Below are 25,554 nucleotides of genomic sequence, written 5' to 3' on the forward strand. Positions count from 1 at the left end.
CAATTTATAAAGCTTGACGTGTAATAGAGGAACATTGCATTCAACTTCATACATTTAATTTATAAATACCTTTGAAAAACTCCTGATACAAGAATAAAAAACCGCTAAACGCCGTAAAAATGAGTGGCGCATAAAATATTCCAGCTACAAAAGATCTGATATGAATGTTACGTGGCGCGAAAATGGATTTTCATTTGATGCAAAACAAAATTTTAATTTTATTTTAAAATATTTTTCCATAATATTTGCTAAATTTGAAGTAAACGCGCCACAAAAGAGTTTCAAAATTCAAACTGTATCAAAGTTACTCTTTTGTGGCGCGTTTACTTCAAATTTAGCAAATATTATGGAAAAATATTTTAAAATAAAACTAAAATTTTGTTTTGCATCAAATGAAAATCCATTTTCGCGCCACGTAACATTCATATCAGATCTTTTGTAGCTGGAATATTTTATGCGCCACTCATTTTTACGGCGTTTAGCGGTTTTTTATTCTTGTAAAACTTTACAGACGTTCATAAGAAGAGTGTAGCAACATAACAAAATAAAATTAGGCTAGTAGCAACGCCCTCTCTTATCAAACCGCAAATCTTATTGATCAGTTTTATAACCATCGACCTAAAAATATTTCATTTTACCAGAAGGGGTTCAGAGAAGGTTCCTTTTACTCCTGATCAATATGGGAGATATGTAAATAAAATGTCCAGTAAATCCAGTAAATCCATGGTTGACATCATTGGATTGAACACTCAGTGGGCTCTGAAGTCGGAACGGAGAAAACCTGTGAAACAGTTTTGCACGGGAAGCAGGTATTTAGGGGAATGGAATTATTTTGGAATGTCTGGCGAAGGTGTTTATAGATATCCTCATGGTAAGTAATAGCAAATAGGAGAAACCAAGTTATTTTCTATTTTGTTACAAGTGTGTTTTTTGATTTTTACTTGATTCATTTCTTTAGTTATATTCGGCTTATCATGATACGGCGTCGTTCATTTTCTATTCCCGGTAATTATTTATTTATACTTTTAGTACATATCAGTCTCCGGCAAACTGCCTAACATGTCTCAAGATTGTCGTTAGATTTTTGGTTTTTAGAAAAACCATTATTTAAAATATGCTTCAGCAAGGTCACACTTGCCATTGTTAAGACAGGTAGTTCAGCTTCTCGCTGTGGCTTGAAGTAAAGTACACTTCATTATATTCTACAGCCTTTACCTTATCCAGCACATTGATCTCCACCTTTTTCAGTCGGTCCTTTCCTCCTCATGTGTGGCTATATCTCTCATTATTCCTCTAATTCCTTCCCTGCATTCTATTATTTCTGGTCTTTCTGTCTTTCTTTTACTCCATGTAGCATAGTTTCAGACCTCTTTTGGAAATGTTTCATTCACATTACATGTACGTAACATAAAAATTGTTTGAATTCTATTGTATCTTAGGGGTTGTACTTAAATCATTCTTGTTTGTTTTCCTTATTTCTCAATTTTGGGATGTGAGCAAGTGTGAATGTCCGATACGTTCTTTTTAGACAGTCCCTTTCTACTATTTTTAGTTTTTCGTCTCTTCCATCGTCACTTGCAATACTCAGATCTGTACGTTATAACCGGCTCTGCAACCGAATTATATTTAAGTCAAATGTGTTTGAGTACCGTTCCCAAAATTTTAGGCCTGGGCAGCTTTCATGACAATTTACCAATATTGTTGTCGATATTGCTTCTAAAGCGGTATGTAACAATAATTCATCTGCTTATAAGCCAATCAGATCGACGGCTTGCTATTCAGATCGACTATTGATCAACTATTTACAATAAAACAAATGCTTGAAAATATTGGGAATATAATCAGGACGTTCATCAGATCTTTATAGACTTTAAACAGGCTTATGATTCAATTAATCGTGCAACATTATGGAAGCCAATGATCGAGCTCGGCCTACACAAGAAACTAGCTACCGTAACACAAATGTGTGTAAGTAACTCCTTTGCACGAGCTAGAATAGGGGAAAATATCAAATGCTTTCTGCGTAAATCCTGGACTGAGACAGGGAGGTCCGTTATTACCATTGTTGTTTAACCTGGGCTTAGAATATATCATGCGAAAAATGTACCCAAAAATCAAATCAGACATAACTGCTCGGGGAGCAAAATTAATACTCGCCTTTGCCGATGACGTAGACCCAGCAGCACAATTAATATTAGAAATTAAGGATATTTTCTCGAGATTTGAAAAAGCTGCATGAAACATCGGTCTAAAAATAAATAAAGACAAAACAAAATACATGGTCGTCTCAAAACAAAAACGACGGCGAATAAGGCAAAACATTACCATAAAGGATCACAACTTCGGAGTGGTTAAAAGATTTAAATATCTAGGAGCAACAATCAAAAATGACAACAAATTATAGCGAGAAGTTGAAACGAGAATCATGGCAGAAAACAGATCTTTCTTTGCAATGCAACATCTAATGAAGTCAAAACTTCTTTCGCGAGGTGCAAAAATCCAGATATATAAGACTATAATATGACCAGCAGTCGCCTATGGAAGCGAAACATGGACTTTAACAAAAAGGGAAGTAAATAAATTGCTGGTGTGGGAACGTAAAATCCTTCGAATGATATATGGCCCTTGCAGAGACAGCGTGACAAACGAATGGAGACGCAGATAAAATAACGAGCTAGAGTCTCTATTCGAAAAAGAAAATCTAGTCAGATATATAAAGGCAAATAGACTCAGATGGGCAGGGTATGTGATACGCAGTAACGACACTCTCCTTATAAACAATGTGTTCTGGGAAAGGCCAGATGGAAGAATGTCTGTAGGGCGGCCTGGAAAAAGGTGGAAAGATACAGTCAAAGAAGATCTAGAGAAAATGGGAGTGCAACAATGGGAATTAGTGGCACAGGACTGACAAACATGGAAGGAAATAGTAAACGCGGCAAAGACTCACGGAGAGTTCTAGCGCCATTGATGATGATGATGATGATAAGCCAATCCATTGACGAAGGTTTCGGAGCCATGAATTGAATATTTCTTTCGACCAATTCCTCTTGTTTCGTCGCTCTATCCGTTGATATTAACTGCAGTATTCAGTAACTGCTACCTGTCATTATATGCCCCAGATATTCAAGTTTCTCTTTTTGAAGAACAGAAAACGCGATGCTTGTCTTGGAGTTAAACAATTCCTTTTCTTCATCAGTAGCTTCTTTTGGATTTACTAGCATTATTTTCACAAATACTATTGAAGGCCTAAGTCAGCGTTTCTCAACGTTTTATCATTTGCGCCCCAATTTTCCACAATTAATTTCACCGCGCCCCCCCTCGTTCAATAACAATATATCTATGCAATAATATATATCTTGAGCAGCATGAAACCTAATAAACTAAAAAGACATTGGGAAACGCTTCATAGTGAGTACATTAACAAACCCCGAGAATTCTTCGAGTTAAAATTAAAATGGTGTAAAAAGCAAAAATTAGTTTTAATAAAAACTTTGACTGTGAATGAAATAGCTTTACTTGCCTCTTATAAAGTCTGATATTAAATAGCCAGATCTAAAAAGTCTAGCCCTATTGGTGAAGATCTTATATTACCAACTGCAATCAAAATTGTAGAAACTGTGTTTGGAGATAATTTTGCTAAAAAATTGGGGTGTATACCTCTATCAAATGATACTGTTGCCCGCCGAATTGGTGATATAGCTGAATATGTACAGGATCAGCTAATCAGGAAGTTGCGTGGAAGGCTGTTTTCGATTCAGCTTGATGAGGCAACAGTAGCAATAAATATGCTCATTTTATTGCCTAAGTTCGATTTTGTGATGGCAGATCAGTAGTAGAACTACTTTTCTGCAAACCAATAGAATTGATAGCAAAGTCGCTTGAATTATTTGCTATGTTAAATGATTATATAAATGAAGCAAAAATAGAGACACTGTATGATCAACAGAGAAGCTCTGGCTTGAATATTGTGCTAACTGCGGTTGTAACAATAGTTAATATTCTACATAAAAATGAGACCTTTGAAAACTAGAATTTTTTCTGTACTTTGCAAAGACATGTATGCAGTACATTCAGCATTATTATTTTATTGTGAGGCAAGCTGGTTATTACGTGGGAAATGTTTACAATGTGTTTTGAATTAAGACATGAAATCGCCATTTTTCGAGAAGAAGAAAAGTGAAAGTTGTTTTTGTAACCATTGAAAATCATTTAGCAATGCTGACAAAAAATTTTAAAATATATTTTTTTGCCGACGACCAATTAATACGTACCTAATAGTTATGAGTGGGTCGGGAACCCGTTTCAAATTACACCCGAAGCGACCAATTAATACGTACCTAATAGTTATGAGTGGGTCGGGAACCCGTTTCAAATTACACCCGAAGACCTCTCTACTGCAGAAGAAGAAACCTTCATAGACTTCACAGCAAATGCCCAAATTAAGAAACAGTTTAATATTAGAGCCCTCTTTGAATTTTGGGCAGGGGTAAATGATGAGTTTTCTGCACTGAAAATCAGAGCGTTCCGTATACTATTACCGTTTTCACCATCCTACCTTTGCGAAACAGGATTTTCCGCGATGGTTGCTTTAAAGACCAAATATAGATCGCAGCTAAATATAGAGAAAGAACTGAGAGCGTCTATTTCTAATATTACACACTGTTTCGATAACCTTTGCTCTGCAAAACGGGCCCAAGGAAGTCAATAATTTACATTAAAGTTGTTGATTTAGTATTCAGTGCTCATAACTATGTATAGCTCCTTGTTCATGGGTATTTTATTTTTTTGTTTGTCAGAATTTTGTTTTGCTTTGATTTTAGTAAATTAGTCAATGTTTTAGGTGTTTTTTTTTTATATTTTCACGCCCCCCCCCCCGATTGCTAAAAAGGGGGGGGGCAGGTTGAGAATCACTGGCCTAAGTGGAAGAAAACGTTATGTCATATTTTCTAAAATTTGGAATTTTCTAGTGAATTAAGGTGATATATGACTTCTCTATCATAATATTAAACTCTTACACTGTTCCTCTAAAAACTAAATATATAATATTGTTATTAAATATCGCCTTTATTTACAAGGAAACTCAAAAAACTTGACAAAAAAAGTGATATATCTCCTTGTTCCCATTGACAAATTAAACAATAATAATAATAATAATAATAATATAATAAATGTCTTTATTAGTATTCCAAAAATTATACAACAAAACAAAAATATTAATTGCAAAGATCACAAAAATATACTTAAACAATGTTATTAGGTCATAGGTATGATACACTAGATATACCTTGTGCTACGTAACTTTTCGAAATGCCTTGGTAGTTCTAAGTCTTAGAGATTAAATAGGGTGGGTTCTTGAAATAGCATTTGATATTAAAAATTATTAATTAATGGGCGCCATCAACAAATCAAATATACTGCCGTATGCCTATCCAAAATTAAAAAAAAATTACTTGAAGTCGGTATTTACCATTACCGTCCTAGGTAGTCTTTCTTTGTCTGCCCTTCTGACAATAAGGATCAGAATTAGATTGTGCAAAAAGAAAAAGACATAAAGTTTAAAACATAATCATCGTTTATTTATAGAAAAAATAGTTAAAAAAAGCAAAACTCAATTGGCAATGAACTAATAAAAAAAATAATTCCTTCATGTGTTCAAATGTTTAAAGAAAAGAAATAAAACAGTTCGTTGCAAATACCGGGTGATCTTGGAATTGTACCGTTTGTCGGCTAGAACTTGTATTGTGTAGACTTTGCATAACTCAGCCGGAACTCGTGTAAACCAACACTTAACTCACACATAACATTTTTTTCTAAAGTACTATTTCACAAAGTTTTATTATACGAAAAATAAAATTACATAGTTTTTGAAGTTATACTTCTTTACGCGCGATATGAGGGTGAATTTTTATATGTTAAAACCTACGATCCCGGCGCATGCGCATTAAAACTTTGTTCTGATTGGATGTTCAAATGACATGCCAAAAATTATCCAATATGGCAGCTGTAGCGCAGCTGTGGTTCGGACGGTTGTCGGTGTGGTTATGTATGTGTGTGTGTGTGTGTGTGTGTGTGTGTGTGTGTGTGTGTGTGTGTGTGTGTGTGTGTGTGTGTGTGTGTGTGTGTGTGTGTGTGTGTGTGTGTGTGTGTGTGTGTGTGTGTGTGTGTGTGTGTGTGTGTGTGTGTGTGTGTGTGTGTGTGTGTGTGTGTGTGTGTGTGTGTGTGTGTGTGTGTGTGTGTGTGTGTGTGTGTGTGTGTGTGTGTGTGTGTGTGTGTGTGTGTGTGTGTGTGTGTGTGTGTGTGTGTGTGTGTGTGTGTGTGTGTGTGTGTGTGTGTGTGTGTGTGTGTGTGTGTGTGTGTGTGTGTGTGTGTGTGTGTGTGTGTGTGTGTGTGTGTGTGTGTGTGTGTGTGTGTGTGTGTGTGTGTGTGTGTGTGTGTGTGTGTGTGTGTGTGTGTGTGTGTGTGTGTGTGTGTGTGTGTGTGTGTGTGTGTGTGTGTGTGTGTGTGTGTGTGTGTGTGTGTGTGTGTGTGTGTGTGTGTGTGTGTGTGTGTGTGTGTGTGTGTGTGTGTGTGTGTGTGTGTGTGTGTGTGTGTGTGTGTGTGTGTGTGTGTGTGTGTGTGTGTGTGTGTGTGTGTGTGTGTGTGTGTGTGTGTGTGTGTGTGTGTGTGTGTGTGTGTGTGTGTGTGTGTGTGTGTGTGTGTGTGTGTGTGTGTGTGTGTGTGTGTGTGTGTGTGTGTGTGTGTGTGTGTGTGTGTGTGTGTGTGTGTGTGTGTGTGTGTGTGTGTGTGTGTGTGTGTGTGTGTGTGTGTGTGTGTGTGTGTGTGTGTGTGTGTGTGTGTGTGTGTGTGTGTGTGTGTGTGTGTGTGTGTGTGTGTGTGTGTGTGTGTGTGTGTGTGTGTGTGTGTGTGTGTGTGTGTGTGTGTGTGTGTGTGTGTGTGTGTGTGTGTGTGTGTGTGTGTGTGTGTGTGTGTGTGTGTGTGTGTGTGTGTGTGTGTGTGTGTGTGTGTGTGTGTGTGTGTGTGTGTGTGTGTGTGTGTGTGTGTGTGTGTGTGTGTGTGTGTATGTGTGTGAAAAAATGGCTTGGATGCGAATCCGTTAGCCACAGATTTTTATTTTATTTTTACCTCAATTTATTAGTTTTGTTATATTTATAAGTATTTCACTTAAATGATTATATTTGTTTCTTTCAAGTAGTTTATGAGTAATTGTATGGTTATGTATGGTTAGTGGTTATGTATGGTTGTTGCGTTTTAAAATTTGTGGGAAGAGAAACAGCAAAGGTTAGTTAATAGTTATACTGCTTTTAAATAGTTTTCATATTATATTTTTGAAGTTATACTTCAAAATGTTTTAATTTATGTATGTATCAGTCCAGAAAAGGTGTGGAAAGAGTATATTAGTGTTTTTAAATATATTTTTCTACAAACGTGTTAAAAATGCAATTTTTAGGACTCCATAGGAGCGTTAAAAATGCTACTTTAAGGCACTAGTGCTTTAAAAATTTTAAGGCATTGCAGTTAAAAGTGAATTGTCAAATTGTGAAACGTCAAAATATTTATATTTCATTTATTAACATTAATATTAATAATACAACTTGCGCAATTTGAAAAAGGTGGTTTAAAAGGTTTTTATTATAATTTTGTGTCTTTGGATTTGTCTTCCTTGGGCGTAAAATAATAAAACATCTATTTTTATATTTCACTTGTCACCGTGATGTATAATTATGTATATCTGAAAGGTAAGTAGCATGCGACTTGATGGCCTTGTTGGTAGAGCATTGGACCAGAGATCAAAAAATCGCGAGATTGCGGGTGCAAATCCCGGACGATTCATATTTTTTTCTTTTTTTTTTTAATATTTGGCATTGTTAAGTTTTGGTTCATTTTTGGTAATTATTGTTAATTTTTTGTATTGTAACTGTTAAGTAGGTATATTTATTTCGTTGAAATTATATTATAATAGAAGTATAACTTCTTACGGGCGTACAAAGTACACACACATTCTTTTTTTGTTTTATTAAAAAAAAAGGTAACTGCTTAATTGATTGTTAATGAGGCATTTCAACATTTTAATGATTTAAACGTTGTTCGTCAGAACATAGCAAAAGTTTGTTTAAACGATTGATTTTTAAATGAAAAAGTTGGGAACCACGTTCCGCCAACGTGGTTATTGCGTTAAGTTATTCTTGAAAAAGGCACATTCTACGACAATACAATAGGCACTGTCCCATCCAATCCATAGGAACTAGAAACAAAAACATACTGGTATGGTATTCACTGTAACCACATATTTTTCTTATATTTTCGCTAAGGAGCCAGACTCCATGTATGCCTAACTTTGGCACAGAACCAAAAAAACTAGAATTCACTCCATAAGTGATCCAACCTAACTCTGTAACGGATCTAACATAACTACCTCCTTGTCTGCTCTTAATTCAAGACCAGACTACAGTTCCAAACAGAGAAATTGGCCCCCCATTTGACAATCATCAGATCTTTACCCAATCAAATGAAATCAAATATTTCTTCTACCAATAAAAAACACCGGGTATTTTCCAAAGTATTTAATGAGTTTTGACTTTAATGTTTATACAGCTATTTATGTGGGTTGACATATAAGAAAAAACTGTAATTGTATGGCCGTCGTGGAAATTTGAATTTGCTCTCCTGAAAATTAACAAAAATGGACATATCTGCTTTTGGCAAACGACCACTGAATTAGATATTTATTTAAACAATTAATAAACATAAAAAAATATTGACTATCCGTGTATTGTTCCCGCGAATGCATATCTCTGCAAATTTTCATTTATTAGTATTGAAGAAAAGGCAGTCAAATTAACCTCTAAAAGTTTGACAGAAACGATTGCAATAAAGAAAATCGTTTAAAAATAAATCAAAACTTTATAGATTTAGTAATTAGGTATTCAATATTGATAACTACCGATTAAACATCGAAACCGGCCATCGTGCAAAAGTCATCTGTCATTACTGTCATAGGAAATTTTTATTTCGTCTAAAATAACAAAAAAAATTTAAATTGTAAGTAAGTGTTATGCCTGGTTGCACTAACATATCTTAAGCTTAAGAAGTGCTTTAAGCCCAACTTACGAAACATACTCGTTGTACCATGGAGTCTTAGATCAATTTTCCGCTTGACACAATGGATTGCCATGTGGACTGAATAGATAAAAATCGAAAATTTTGGTGCAACGTAAGTGAGGCTTAAAACGGCCCTATCTATAAGCTATGCTTGCCTAAACTGGAGCTTAAGATTTGTTGGTGAAACCAGGCATTAATGTTTGTTATGATTGGCGATAAAATTTTGTATGCACCACGTCAGTAAAGACTCTTTATTGAACTCGTATATTACTCGCCTCGCTCGCTTCGCTTTCTCTGCTGGTAATATCAGACTAGTTCGATAAGGAGTCACTTTACCGATTTGATACATAAATAACTATTTTATTCATTATTTATTTATTCAACATCCATTTTACTTAACAGGCGTTATATATGAAGGACCGTTTAATGCTGAAGGCGAGTTTCACGGCTTTGGTACTTTAACTTATCCGAATGGACAACAATTTCATGGAGCATGGGAAAATGGTCACCTTACTACCAAACTTAAATCAGCCTCTGGTGAAAATGTACCTACCTTGTTTCATGTTCCAGACAGAAGGTATATTTAAATATATAAAAAATAGTTCAAAAATGTCCTAAAAAATGGTTCAGTAAATTATTGAGTCTGGTCAACTTTCTATTAGGTAAACAGTTAATAAAAAATAGTCTACTTCGTGTTGATACAGTTAATAGCGAAAAGTGCTTTTAAACACTCTTAAAATTACCTCTGGACCAACGCATCTTATAGCTGATCTTTTCTGGCAAGTTTTTCAGGTCTTTTATGGTCGTGTATTTTCCGATTATCTGGAAGTCATATCGACGCCCGGAAGTTATATTCTGCCAGTTTGTTGAGTTCTTCTTAGCGTTATTACACTAGCTTAGAGTCAATCTTAGAGTTTATAGGAGGAGGTATCTTTTTAATGAGGAGGTCCTCAGGAGAATGAAGAAGAACCGAGGGCCAATCAAATCTCGAAAATTATATTACTTTGGATACATTATGCGAAATGAATAATTCAGATATGCCCTAGTATACAAGCCATCCTGCAAGGAAACATATTTGGAAAGCAGGGTGCATGAAGAAGAATAGCATCCCGGTTAAATATCCTCAGAACGCGGTTGTGTTCTCGTGTGATGATTGATGTTACATCTGCATGTTACATCATAAATGAAAGACAAATTTCTTACTTTATAGCGCATAGACGTAGTGTCCTAAGCTTAAGAAACTACACCGCAGGAAATATTTAAAATGTAGACCCTGCGAAGGCTCTTACGATTACAGTGGAAATACACTTGACACGAATAAAGTAATTTTAAGAACTGCACTTTTAGAACAGGCCTACCAACTATTGGTAAAGGAAGGGACATTTCGTACCTTATATATATCCTTATAAGAAGAAAATCCTGCATTTTAAATTATTCTTTCAAGGAAAGGGGTGCAGACGACGAGGATGAAAACAAGAATAGATTTAAATGTATTCGCTGTTTTAAAAGTTGTTGCAATATTGTATTCTTCTGCTTCTTCTTCTTCTTCTTCTTTTTGCATAGACATGACTCTCTCTGTTTTTCCAATGTGCCTCTAGTAAGTTGTCGTTCCATGGTTTTCGTGGTCTTCCCACTGATCGTCTTCCTATTGGGGAACCGTCTTTCGCTGACCTGACTACTCTATTTGTTGCCATTCGGCTTATGTGGTCATTCCATTCTATTATTCTGTTTCTTACCCAGTTATTAATGTTATCCACCTTGCATCTCCGTCGTATATATGTACTTCTAGCTCTGTCCCATAGAGTCTTACCATCGATATTTCGATCGAAAACTAATGAGAATAAATAAAATTGCTTTCACATGAGATTCATTAGTCTCTGCCACCCCTGTGCTAACTATTTCTTACTTTTTCAAGCACGTGTCTGACAATCTTTACTTTTTCACTGGGACTCATTTTTTATGGAGTGTCCACCACAGAATTTCTCGACGAACCCTATCATCTGCTTTTTTGTGCAGTCACTGAAGGTTTTCAACTCCGATTTCGTTGAACCTTCATCGATTTTCATGAATTGGTGAGTAGTTAGAAGATACCTCAAGGAACAATCTTGACATGATACCAACTTGCGCTCTTGGGAGTGGATGCCACCGTTTCTTGGGGTGAAAATTATTTTATTAAAAATAACACCACAAGCCGATACAGGGAGAAATTATAAGCAACATTTGTTATATAAAGTTATTATTGTAAATCAATATTTTTGAGTTATTAGAGATCAAAAATTTTATTTTTTCGTAAAAAATCCATGTCTTAAAACTGTTTTTCACGTATAACTGAAAAAGCTTTTTTAAAAAAGTTACAATTACCAAAATTGAAAATAATAAAAAATTTAATACACTCCTCACTTAACCCTTAGACGCCCAAGGGTGGGTAAAAAATGTCCACCTAATGCGTATTCCCTTGTAACATATTTACTACGTGTTTAATTTTTTTTCAAAATTATTTATTGTTAAAAAGACAGCCCAATATCGAATGTTAATTTGGTTCCACCAATATTTTTGAAAATAAAAGCAGCATCTTAAGTTAAATATGGATGGGCATAAAAGTACACCCTTGGCAAAACTTGTTACTAAAGGTTTCTATATAATTTCTCGTTGGTAGGAAGATAATCCATATAATTATCGATGTATAATTACATAATCTACATAATTATCCGCCAATGAGGAGACTGAAAGAAAGAATATGGAGAAAATCGACAAATCTGAATTACTGGCTTTTACTGGTATGTTAATTTTGATGTACATTGTAATTTTGTTGTAAGGTTTGTAAATTGTTTATATTAATATTTTAGAAGATGCTGTGTTTATTAAGCATAAGATTCTTAAGTTTAATCCATTTTCAACAACTCTCAATAAATATATTAGTTATTTTCGAGGTGGACATTTTTTACCCACCCTTGGGCGTACATGAAAGCTAAAAAAGGTTGGGCGTTTAAGGGTTAAAGAACTAAACTTATGTTAATTCAAAGGGAGTTATGAATAATTGAATGTTAATTTTTTTTACGAGTACTCTAATCTAAATATTCAAGCTAAAATAACGGGAAAATGATGCATTTTATCAAATACATCTACAAAACACTCATCAAAGTACTTCGGAGTAGCTATAAAATGAGCTCCAGAAGAAGTTAATGGCATCAAAAGTAAGCAAGTTATGATGAAATTAAGAGAACCCTTTCGAGTTTTTTAGGAAAACGTGAAAAATAAAACAATTGCCATTTCCACAAAAATTAAAATTTATAGTAATTCGTACCGGAATTTCTTTATATTAGCGTAAATAATGATTTGAACAATTCTTAGCAGTTTAGAATCCATATTTATGAAAAAAATTAAGTTTAAAAAATTAGAAATTTTCAAAATTATTAAATTTTTGTTTTCTTTTGATAATATCTTAAAAAATACTCAATATACCTACGTAAAAATCGATATATGTATAACTAAATCTTAGTTTTTTCTGTAACATTTTTTTCCATCTTTACTATTTCTTTAGGGTAAAAAATAACCAAGGCAGAAACGTTTAAAGAATAAATTTTGCTGCGGGAACTATGCAACCGGAGCTAATTAACCTTTTATTTAAAAAAAAATAAGGGGTTTAAAAGATAAAATTCAACGTGATTTAATAGACCTTGGAATTAACTTTCAAATCGTTTTTAGGCGAACCTGAAAAAATATGGAAGTAATTTAAAAAAAAAACAATAAAATTTTTTGCAAAAATCTTAGAATATTTTGAAAAATTTTTGTAGCATAAATTTTTACGCTATCAACTTGTTCGAGGGCTCATTTGATAGATATTTCAAATACTTTGACAAATGCTTAATCCGTTTATGTTATAAAATGCACCGTTTTCCCGTTATTTAAGTTTGAATACTTAGATTTGGGTACTCGCCGAAAAAAACATAGGTACCTACATTCAATTACCTATAACTCAATTTAGTTAACATTAAAAGGCTTTTCTAGCAAGGACTTTATTTCATTTTATATTAGCTTCAATCTTGGTAATTAACTAGTTTTGATGGGTAATAATAATTTTCTTTAAACTTATAGTTTTTGAGTTATTTATCAAAAATCGGTTAAAAACATGCATTTCTCTCACGAAAAAATAAAATCTGTGATCTTTAATAACTAAAAAAGTTTTGATTTATTTTAATAACTTTATATAATAAATTTTGCTTAGAATTTGTGCCTCTATCAAATAATGTACATATTTTTAATAAAATAATTTTCACCCCCGAAAAGAGGTGGCATCCACCGCCAGGGTAAAAGCGCAAATTGGCACCATGTTACTTTTGTGCCCTGAGATATCCTCTAACAACTCACCAATTTTCATGAAAATCGATGGAGGTTCAATGAAATCGGAGGTAATAGCTCATACCCAGCTTCAGTGACTATTTTTCAAGTCAATGAATACCTTATGATCATGTGTTTCTTTATTCCTGAATTTTTTCATCAACTGCTTTGTAACTCAAATTGTATGTTGTTCATCTTCCCTACATAAACCCAAACTATTTATCGGATATGTTGATTTCTTCACGTATCCGTCTCTCCATTACCGACTCTCTTCCATATTTTCATGGTGCGACTAAGCAGTAGCTTTATGTCTATATACTTTGTACAGGGTTGTGTCTTTCTTTATTTTTGTAAATAGGTGCTAATCTACTGCTTCTCAATTCGCACGGCATTTGTCAGATTTCCATAATTCTATTAAATGAACCTGTTTAGCCAATTTGTTTCTGTCTCTACTAATGCTCCCAGACTTCCCCATGAATAGGGTAACGGGTACAGTTGTTGGCCGGTCACTAGTGATTGGCCACCTTCACAAAAATCCGAAATATTAAGATTTTTAGAAAGTATAAGGAAATAAATGTATTTGCATTGCAATTCGGCAACATTGCTATATATTTGGTCTAGCCATTATTTCTCTCAGTTAATATTGTCTAGTTGTGATAGCGTGTGTTGTTCGAAGCTTAACAGGTGCATGAGTTTTTTAAAGAATTTGTTAAGGAAGTTAAGGAAGGCCATTCATGAGGTGATTTATCTTGGCTAATAATATTGTGTATCTGCTTATATTAATGTTTTGTGATGATTTAGTGGGGTACATCTTACGTTATCGGTGGTTTTAATAGTAAGGTTATAATTTTTTGACGGTAAATTTTAGTGGCCAAGCACTGTATCTTAAATATGTCCGCATTATAATGATTGGCCTACCGGCCAATTACTTTACCTACTTTAAATTAAAATATTTATTATAATTTAGGCTCTTTTAACTTAGTTTGGCCCAACACAACATATTTCAACCATTTTTTCTTATTTTTTATGGCAATAACTAGTGGTTGGCCGACTGCCAATCACTAAACCACACGGTGGCCAATAACTGTAATGTTGAATAAGAATGTATTTTTGTCCGGATTCGTTTTTATAAAATTACAATTATTTTAGTTGTTATAAAATTAATGCCAATGCGGGCAATCTGAATCAAATTTGAAACGTCCGTATTGTAGATAACATTATTAGATACTATTAAATGATTTTTATTTTTAGAATAAAAAATGCCAAATATCCGGAAAGATAAAACGTATCACAAAAAATATACAGAACAAGATCTTCAGTCTGCTTTTCAGGCCATAGAAAATGGCATGAGCCAACGGAAAGCCGCTGAACAATTTAATGTGCCAAGAGCAACACTGCAGTTTAGAGCAAGCGAAAAATTTAATGAAAAAACAACTAACCTTAGTCCCAATCCTATTCTTTCTTTGGAGGAAGAGAATCGTTTAAAGAATTGGATCGTAACATGCCAAGACAAAGGTTTTCCAGTAAGAGTGGAAAATATACAAGACTCAGTTAAAGGTTTTCTTGATGCAAATCCACGAGCTAATCCTTTTGCTGACCATCGGCCCGGAAGAGGTTGGTATAGATTCTTTTTAAAGAGACATCGAGATTTAAGCGAGCGAACTCCAGAAGCGGTAACAGCAGCAAGTTCAGTTGTGTCTGAAAAAGATATAAGAAAATGGTTCACCGGTGTTCAAGAATATTTACACCGTAAACGTTACATTGATATTCTTCAAGATCCTTCACGTGTTTTTAATGGGGATGAAACCTGCTTCCCCTTGTGTCCTAAAAATAAACGAGTGTTGGCTGTAAAGGGAAGCAAAAATGTATATCAAATAGAACATCACCCCAAAGTTAATTTGACGGTTATGTTTAGGTTTGCAGCATCTGAAGAAATAACAGCACCGATGATTATTTAACCATACAAACGACTTCCTAGCAATGTTATGAATTCAGTTCCTCGAGAATGGGGCATAGGCTGTAGCGATACGGGATGGATGAAGGATGAAAACTTCTATGAATACACAAGAAACGTCTTATATAAGTACCTAATTGCAAAAAACTAAATTTCCAGTCATTTTGTTCGTTGATGGACATAAAACTCACTTAACCATTCAAACCAGTGAATTATGCCCAAAGTTTTTTAATGGCATTATATCCCAATGCGACCAGAATTATACAGCCTGCAGATGTTGCTGCATTTAAACCATTAAAGGCAAATTGGAACCGGGCAGTATTAAAGTTTAGACGAGAAAACCCAAACAAAAGATACTATTGTCACAGAAGATACAATGACTTTAGATATTAAATCGACATCCGATAATCTGCCTTTAGTAAATCAAGACAGCTCATTATATAAAGAAATTTACACCTAAATTGACAAATTCTTTTTTGGCCAAAAACCCCAGAAAGAAACGGTAAAAAGCAAACAGAACGGTTGCCTTTCGTGCTCACTTCTTCAGATCGTCAAAATGCAGAGAGGCGTAAAATTGAAGAGAAAAACGAACAAGAAAAAATAAAATTAGAACGAAAACAAAAGCGAATTGACGCAAAAGCAAACAATAAAGGTAAACAAAATAAAGAAACCAAGAACAAAGTAATAAAAAAATTGCCACAAGAGCCAATTCCGAGAGCAAAAAATGTCAAAATGTTGTGAAGAATAAAGAAAATGTTACACTAAATACAGGTGATATTGTAGATACAAATACTTTTAAATTAGACACACTTCTTGATCATACAACTAAAAGCACTACTTTGAGAAGTGGAGTTAGAGTACATATACCAGAAGTGATTAACGCCAAATAAAACCACGAACTGCTACGGAACCAATTTCCTGATTCTGTAGAGGAAAACGCTATTCTGCCCTCAATTGATAACGTATCTTTTGATGTCTCCAACAATAAGAATTCATCAAATTTGAGGAATAATTCCCAAAGCAAATGTACAAATTTGAAAACCAGCAAAGAAAAACGTGCTGGTGAGTCGGCTAAAAGAAAGTTGTTTTTCGAAACAGAGGGATATCCAGAACATGAAAAAATACAAATTCTCTCAGATATATTGGTGAAACAATCAGACAACACCAACATATCTGTAAATAATAATCTTTTGTATACAGGATTGTGCTATTCTTGTTCCTAAAATATTTCTAAATCAAAAGTTGGAATAAAATGTTTATTTTGTGTCAGAGGCTCCCATATTGGTAGTTGTGTTAAAAAACAACAAGAAATTGAAAATCCAAATAGTTTTGTGTGCCCTAACTGCACAAAAAAAAAATAAAATTAGGAATTTTATGAGTGGCCAATAACTGTAATTCTATATGCCAATAACTATGTTTGCATGGCCAATAACTGTGTAATTTTGTATGTTTTTAAATTTGTGTTAATTTTTTATGTACATTATTATTTTTACTAAAATAACCTGAGTTTTTATAAAATTTGATGTTTCATTGTTATTAAATAACCCTTACAAAATATTTCACATTAAAATATACCAATTTACAATTTTAATTCAATTTGAAATCCCTTAAGTGGCCAATCACTGTACCCGTTACCCTATAATCTGGCTGAACTGCTTTTCCTTTCTTTATTTTTGAAGTGCTTAAACTACTTCATCGTTTGTTGTTTTAGTGACCATTGTTGTTACTCTTTTCGTGAACCCATTTGATTTTCCGTCAAAAACTTTATTTAAGTAATAAACTAACAAAGCACTTTGTCCCTCTTTATTTGACATCCTTTTAGAGAATTTTCTAATTTTCATCTCCGATACATCTAATCTAATCTGAGAAATATTTTGCGCCCTTTGCTCTAAGTTTGACTATTTTAGATATCTTTGTTTCGTCTTCCTGGTATCAATCAAGTTTATCGTATAGATTTGTGTACGTTTCTGTTGTAGCTTTTGCTACTGCTACTCGCGCTTCCTATTTGGCGACCATATGATTTTGAACATCCGTGTTTGAACAATGTTCTTGAAACTGTTTATATAACTTTATCTTGTCTTTTATCCTTTAATCTTCTATTCTAATCTGATGGTCTTAATTGTATGCCTTGTATTTATTTGCTCGTCATCGTCGTATAATTTTAGTTTTAGGAGATAAAAAATAAATTTTTTCTAGTTGCATTAATTTGTGGTTAAAATCTAAAAATATAAATTAAAAGGGATCATTATTAACCTAGAGGGATCTCCTAGCTCTAGATCTTAATATAATTTTTATTTGTTTTAGATTTTCCTATGAACAGAAGTATGGTTTGGGCGTTCCTGGTAAAGAGTACCTTACCAATAGACAACCTACTCCTAAACTGTCAAATGGATGTTATGATGTAGGGGAAGGTACCTATTGTCCATCGAACGGATACATTTTATCATATACTACAGAGTATTATGATCGAAAATTTAGTGTAGATAGGTCTTCTGTAGTTGACTACAGGTTCCGTTTATTGAACATGGAAGATGAAGATTGGCAATATTATCAAAATAATGAAGTATTAGCAGATCTAAAAGCCCATATTGACCAAAACTTTACGATTGACAACGAAAGGATCTTAGAAATACCTGTACAAAAGAAAATAGACTGGATTAAAAAGTATTGTCGAAGTAACCCAGAATATCCTGTTGGATATCTACCCGAACTCTACGAAGTATTTACAACGGGTGAAAAATATGATAAAATGCGAGTTCAACAAGAGTATGAGAAAGCGCCAAAATATTGTGATGAGGAGTGTCCAACAACTGATCCAGGTCAAAGCAAATTGTTTCCAGCATCATTTACTACAAAAGTCAATAGAGTATTCAGAAAGAAAACCTTGGATAGTCTAAACGCTTTTCGTATGAGGAAAAAGCCGATTACTAAAAAGAGTACTGGTGGAACATCATATAAATTATCCAATAATTTGTCGCTAAAAGCTTCGGAAAAAGATTTGTTGTCGATCCATACACATGGCTCTCATGCCAGAAAAAGAAGTACGTATTCGGTATCGAAGACTGCAGACGAACAAATGCAAGAAATAAAAAAGACTATACCTAAAGATGAGATTGAAGAAATAGGAGATAGTGTTTCTGCGTTGGAAGATATTAAAGCCACTGCAGCAAGAACAGCAGATATATTACGCCAAGACGCAGAGTCAGATATTATTAACTTATCTTTGACTTCTACAACTTCTACACTATTGCAGCAGCAACTACTTTCCGGTACTAGTACTTTAGAATCACTTCTTTACAAAAAAGAAAGAAAAGATCAAAAACCTGAAGTTGCAGATAGATCCACAGAAATTTCGTTAGCTAGTGCCGAGGTTACAGTTCCTTTGAAAACTGATGGTCTCCTATTCGAGCCACCAAAACTAAAAAGTGTTCTGAAAAAGACGAAACGATTAGCAGATGCAATTGCTAGAGGAAAAAAAGGAAAAATTATTGAACGTTCTAGTGCCGAGCAAATCGTGGAAAAAGAGTTCGTTAGGCCCAGGCTGATCGTATCAGAAACTAGTATATGCTATGTCGAAAGAAAACCTGAGGAAGTAATGGATAAGACCAAAAAGCGAAAGAGAAAGAAATATCTAACTGACAGTAAATATCAAGACTTAACTAATAAATAATGATATTAGATACATCTCAATATTTCGAAATAAATTATTTATAGATGAAATCGTGACGCCGCGACGTGTATTATTTTTGTATGTATCCTAGAGAACGGCAGTTCTCGCCAGTCGCACAACTTCCCTACGTGCGACAATATAATATATGCACGAAATTTTCGATTTTCTAAATCTGACTGAATTGAAAATTGGGCTAAACTCCACCTCTAATTTTAGGAAAAGACTCGCCCATTAATATGTCAACCATCCATTTTGGCCCGAGGATGTGGATTTTACGGCACTTCCCATTTAGGGTCTGTTTTCCGTTCTTGCCCCAAAAAGTCCCAAAAATTTCAAAAATTTATGTCTAGCCTTTACGGTTTTTTATAGTACTGATCATTACCTCTCTAACGCATGTTAAATTTTGAAAATCGGTTTTACCATTCAAAAGTTATCGAGCTTAGAAATTTGGCTCAATTTTTATTTAAAAAGGGGAAATGTTTGTATGTATGTTTGTATGTTTGTATGTTCGTGGAAAAGTTACACCGATCTAAATTTTTTTTATGTTTCAAGAAGCGATCAAGGCCGATTTAGAATTGTATATTTTGTGACTTTTAATCACCCATAAGTAAGCTATAGGACTGGGTAGGTAGAAAACGGCTTATTATTTGGGGGTATATATTTTAAGTTCAAGGAGAGATATGAAAACTGCAAATACACCGAATCAAAGCCGTTGAGTCAAATTTCCAAATGGTGCCTAAGCGGTTAGTATCAGACATACACACATACACAAAACTGAAAAACTAAACTTTGAAAATTTTGGTTTTTCAACAAGTACTCATAATTTCAACCTACGAATTGAGCCAATAACTGAGCGTTTCTAGGGTGACTCTCGAGGCGTCTAACGGTGTATATCTCATATCTAGGAAAACTTGAATTTTAAAGTTATAGCCTTCAAGCTTATAGATTTTTCAAGCTAAATAATTCCTGTAATACCTTCAGTAATCATACTTGACCTTGGATGCGTCAGATACTACTTGCCAATACGTTTCAAACTCATATTTAGTGATCAAAAGCGATTAAGCCGTGTAGAGGTTATCAAGTTCTCAAAATGTAATCCATAGGTCTGGATCCCGCGTATGAAAAAAAAGTTGATTAATAGCAAGCTGAAAATTTGTTAATAGTTTAAGGGAATCTAGTCGGATAAATTTCGATATATGGGAACACCGTAACAGGGTCAGTTTTAATTGTGGAACAGGTTAAACATTTGGAACGGTCAGACCACGAAAACGGCACATTTATTTTGTCCGACAGAACAGACTTAAACTCTCCGAACAGAGATTAAACTCTCATGCAAAAATCAGACTGCTATTTATCACCTGTCATAATTCCTGTCATTTGACATATTCTACATGTTCCACTCACTAAAACGCCTATTTCGTGACAAATGGCAGTCTGATTTTTGCATGAGAGTTTAATCTCTGTTCGGATAGTTTAAGTCTGTTCTGTCGGACAAAATACCTGTGCCGTTTTCGTGGTCTGACCGTTCCAAATTTTTAACCTGTTCCACAATTAAAACTTCCCCTGTTCCAGTTTTCCCATATATCAAAGTTTGTCCGACTAGACACCCTTAAGCTATTAACAAATTTTCTGCTTGCTATTAATCAACTGTTTTTTCATACGCGGGATCCAGACCTACCATTTTGCCATTATCGCCGAAATGGTTTATGTAGCTATAGTAGTTACGGCGCTAAGTTTGATTTCGCAATTCGAGTTTATTTACCGGCTATCTCAATAGTTTTTTCAATATATTTCAAATAAAAAAAAATAGTGTACATTCGGAAAAGATTTGTTGTGGATCTATACACATAGCTCTCATGCCAAAAAAAGAAGTAAGTACGTATTCGGTATCGAAGACTGCAAACGAACAAATGAAGAATTAAAAAAGGCTATGCGTAAAGATGAGATTGAAGAAATAGTGGATAGTGTTTTAGCGTTGGAAGATATTAAAGCTGCTGCAGCAAGAACAGTAGATATATTACGCCAAGACGTGGAATCTGATATTATTAAATTATCGTTGACTTCTACAACTTCTACATCATTGAAGCAGCAACTAATTTCAGCTACTGGCACTTCGGCTAGAATCACTTCTTTATAAAAAACGAAGAAAAGATCAATAACCTGAAGTTGCAGATTGGTCCACAGAAATTTCTTTAGCTAGTGCCGAGGTTACAGTTCCTTTGAAAACTGATGGTCTCATATTAGAGCCACCAAAATTAAATAGTATTCTGAAAAAGACGAAACGATTAGCAGATGAAGGAAGCTAGAGGAGCTAGATTAGCTAGAGGAAAAAAAGGAAAAATTATTGAACGTTCTAGTGCTGAAGAAATCGTGGAAAAAGAGTTCGTTAGGTCCAGGCTGATCGTGTCTGAAGCTAGTACATGGTATGTCGAAAGAAAACCTGAGGAAGTAATGGATAAGACCAAAAAGCGAACGAATAAGAAATATCTAAGTGACAGTAAATATCAAGATTAAACTAATAAATAGTGTCATTACATACATCTGAATATTTCAAATTAAAAAATACAAGGTATTTTCTAAAAGGTATACTTAAAAGACTCCAATAAGGGTTACATCACAAAACAAAACCTTTTTGGATTAATAGGTAATCCATCATCAGTGTTAAGCCAATAGCATGCATTCGTGAGCCACCAAAAAGTTATGGATAAGAACCCTTTAAAGTTACAAAATCTTAAATGATACTACATATTTTTAATAAAACAGAAGGATGTTGCAAATATTTCTAGATATAATCCAGGGCAATACAGGACTTTAACCCACGTGGATGTGATATGCAAGGAATAAACCTCATATATTGAAAATTATATTATAAATGTTGTTCTGAAGCTATTTCCTTGTGGTATTTTTATAATGAACTATTTTAAATGGGAAATAAGCCATAACTTTACCAAAAATATGAATTTATTAACGTTTCGACTCCCAAGTCAGGTGTCGTTGTCAAAATACAAAATAATGCTAAATAAACAAAAATGTTGTTGCTTAGTAAAAAATTCTTCTAATAATTTATTTAATCTGACTCATTTATATCGGCAATTCAGGCATGTATTATACATTTTAAAGTAGAAGACTTTAAAATGATATTGCCAATATTGATGAGTTGCGTTCCTGGGACGACTTTACTAAAAGATAGTTCATTCGATTACATGAAATCAACTCCAACTCAAGAATATCCGCCACAAAAAATCATAGCATGTGATCTGTGTTTAAAAAGACAACAAATGCAACGATGGCAGTAAAATTCTCGCGCCAGAGATTCCATAGTAAATCACGAGGGAAAACCAGGAAAAAACCTCGTGATACTATCCCGACATCGTAAGTATTTGGGCTTACCTTTAGTTTACCCTCAAAACTAATACCAAATTCTGACTTTAATGTATGTATGCTATTTTAAATTATAAATAATATTAATAATACATAAATATTATATAAATAAAACTAAAATATAAAATATGTACTAACTCTATATGTTAATGACTTACTAATCGTGGTATTTTCTTTCTATTGACTTCCTCTTTTAGTATGGGTAACCACATCCTACTGCATTCTACCTAGGAATTTGCGACACAATTGTTTTCATTTAGCATAATTAGAGCCGCTTCTTTGATTTTTCTCTTTTTACTATGTTTCTTTCAGGACTATACTTGATATAAATGAGTTGATGTAATTGCCCATATAAATGAGTCAGATTAAATAAATTATTAGAAGAATTTTTTACTAAGCAACAATATTTTTGTTTATTTAGCATTATTTTGGATTTTGACAACGACACCCGACTTGGGCGTCGAAACGTTAATAAATTCATTTTTTTGTTAGGTAAAATTGTGGCGTATTTCCCATTTAAAATAGTTTATATTATAAATATATTTCTGGATATATTATAAATATATCCAGGAATACTTGCAACATCCTTCTGTTTTATTAAAAATATGTAGTATCATTTAAGATCTTGTAACTTCTAAAGGGTTCTTACCCATAACGTTTTGGTGGCTCACGCATGCATGCTATTGGCTCAACACTAATGACGGATTACCTATTAATTCGAAAACGTTTTGTCTTTTAAATACACTTTTTACAAAGGATCTTGTATTTTTTGTGATTTATGGTATACAGCCAGCTACAGGAATTTTATTTTCCTGGATTTTTATTTCGAATTAAACTATTTTTAGGTTAAATCGTGACCACGCGCGACGCGACGTGATGTGTAGTATTTTTGTATGTATATTGACTATACGAAATAATAAAGTTAATAGTAATATAGTTAGTTTTGTTTACGATACGTTAAATTAACCGCATTTATGGCGAATTTTTTCTCAAACTAAACACTAAAACGTTTTTGCCAAACGTTTACGAGAACTTATGGCAGCCATTTTATGGGTTTGGTCCATTACCCTTTAACACAGATGCAATAACTGTTTGCATCGCTTCATGGGTTTACTCCCTGCCAGTCTAACTCTAACTATATTTCTTTAATTGTTTTAACTGAGCTAATGAAAACTTTGGCAATTTCAAGTACAAGAAACGTTTAATTATAGATGTCTCGTAAACATGAAGTGACCCTCTATCCTATAGTAATCTGCCCTTAAATAAGATGCTACAAGAGCCGGCCACATAAGACGGCGGTTTTAGAGAATAATTGAACCCTCTAAACCGTTTTAGCAGTGGACAACACTTTACGGCATTTCCTTAATTTAACTTCCAACTATTGTCCGGAGCGTTTTAAAATTAGTTGGGTATATCTCGAATGAGATCTCTCCCATTACCGAAACCGTTTACTGCACTTCGTATTATACTTTAATTTGCAACTGACCAGTGCATTTATGTTGTCAAAGCTAAATTGGAGAGTACATTCAATATATGTGCTTAATGCAATGATAGAAATGCATATCTGTGGAAAGAAACTTTAAACGGTAAATTTTTCCTACGTTTATAATTATGTTTCTGGGAAATATGTAGGGGGACAAGACAAGAATTCTTGTCTTGACAACAACTTCTTGTCTTGTCTTGAGAAAAAATCAAGAAATTTTAAAAAAATCTTGTCTTGACGTTTTCTTGACATGTTATATCTTTCCTTGACTCAAGAAATTTCAAGATCTTGAAATTTCTTGATTACCCGGTCCGGTGATTCCCCGGCGACCTTTTTATTGCGTTGCGAGCTAACACGGCCACTGGGGGGAGTCCCGATCGAAAATCTAAATAAATGAAAAATATTAGATAAAGAATGGGTTCTGATCAGTAAATTTTGTTAGTATCTGAGAAGCTTTAATACACTTTCTTCAATACTCGATGGCTCGAAGGGGAAAAATATTGCACACTCCCATTGGTGGTAATTGGAGTAAACTTACTTTTAGACAAACTGGAAATATTGGACTCATTAACTTGATAATTAAGTTAATAGAGACACTACCGACGAGTAATTAATTTACTTCATTCAACCTGCGAGAGATAAAATACTGAAACACTATAACAAAACTAATCGGATATACTTATATGTACTGTATAGTTCTTATTTTGGACCCTCGGCATAAAGTAGAGGCATTTTTCTCTTCATCTTAAAGAAAGCTTCTACAATCAGAGGTAGTACAAAAATTTGAAGAAATATTTAAAGCTTACTATTTTAATAAATCACAAAATGATCTACAGAATCCAATACCAGAGCCAGCAGTTAGTCTGAAAAAAAAGTAAACGAATTTGATTTAGATATTACTTACCTACTATTTAAGAACGCTGACAATGATAACTTACAGTCTTGGAAGTATGAAATTGAAAAATACATAAATGAGCCTAGGTCAGAATATACTGGTCTGAGAATATACTTAATTGGTAGAGAAGACACGAAAATATCTACTCGTCATTTTCGAAAACGGCCAAGGATTTCTTGGAACGCCAGCAACATCTGTACCTGCGGAAATGCTATTTTCAAGAGCAGCTTTAACAATAACAAAGCCAAGAAATCTGCTAGGCGTTGACTCCATGAGAAGTGTTTGTTATCTGCCTTAATTCATGGCTTATCAATTCCGATTTAAAAATGTGCTCAATAGCCCAGTAAATGAACGGGAAATCCGGCGATACCGTGTAATTTTCAGAGGCAACTCCGAATTGCATGAAAATTTGGATTTAGGTTCTACTTACCCTCCACTTAAATGTTGAAATTGTGCCGTTGGTTGCTTTTACTTGGGGGGTAACAATCACCCCTTCTCGGGGGTGAAAAACATACGTTCAAAATAAGACCGGAAATGGATAAATTGACTGATTTTAAGCAACTTTTGTTTTATGGAGTTTTTTTACTTAAGTCAACACTTTTCGAGTTACTTGCCATTGAAAATATTGATTTTTCGACAAAAAAACTACGTTTTAAAACGGTTTTTCACAAATAACTCAAAAAGTAAATATTTTATCGAAAAAAATATCGTTAGCAAAAGTGTAGCTTATAAAA

At 34.0% G+C, this 25,554-nt stretch overlaps 1 protein-coding gene across 1 annotated transcript in view; it reads left to right on the top strand.

Moving 5' to 3' along the window:
- Positions 1 to 19,111, top strand: part of LOC114335693 (uncharacterized) — a 33,875-nt gene extending 14,764 nt beyond the window's left edge. The window contains exons 3-5 of the mRNA XM_028285973.1: positions 642 to 871; positions 9,502 to 9,676; positions 17,696 to 19,111. Coding sequence (XP_028141774.1) covers positions 642 to 871; positions 9,502 to 9,676; positions 17,696 to 19,061 — 1,771 coding nt within the window. The 3' untranslated portion in view covers positions 19,062 to 19,111. The remainder of the gene's footprint in view (positions 1 to 641; positions 872 to 9,501; positions 9,677 to 17,695) is intronic.
- The last annotated feature ends 6,443 nt before the right edge of the window (positions 19,112 to 25,554 follow it).

This window comes from Diabrotica virgifera, chromosome 7 (genome assembly GCF_917563875.1).
Source record: "Diabrotica virgifera virgifera chromosome 7, PGI_DIABVI_V3a".
NCBI classification, from domain to species: domain Eukaryota; kingdom Metazoa; phylum Arthropoda; class Insecta; order Coleoptera; family Chrysomelidae; genus Diabrotica; species Diabrotica virgifera.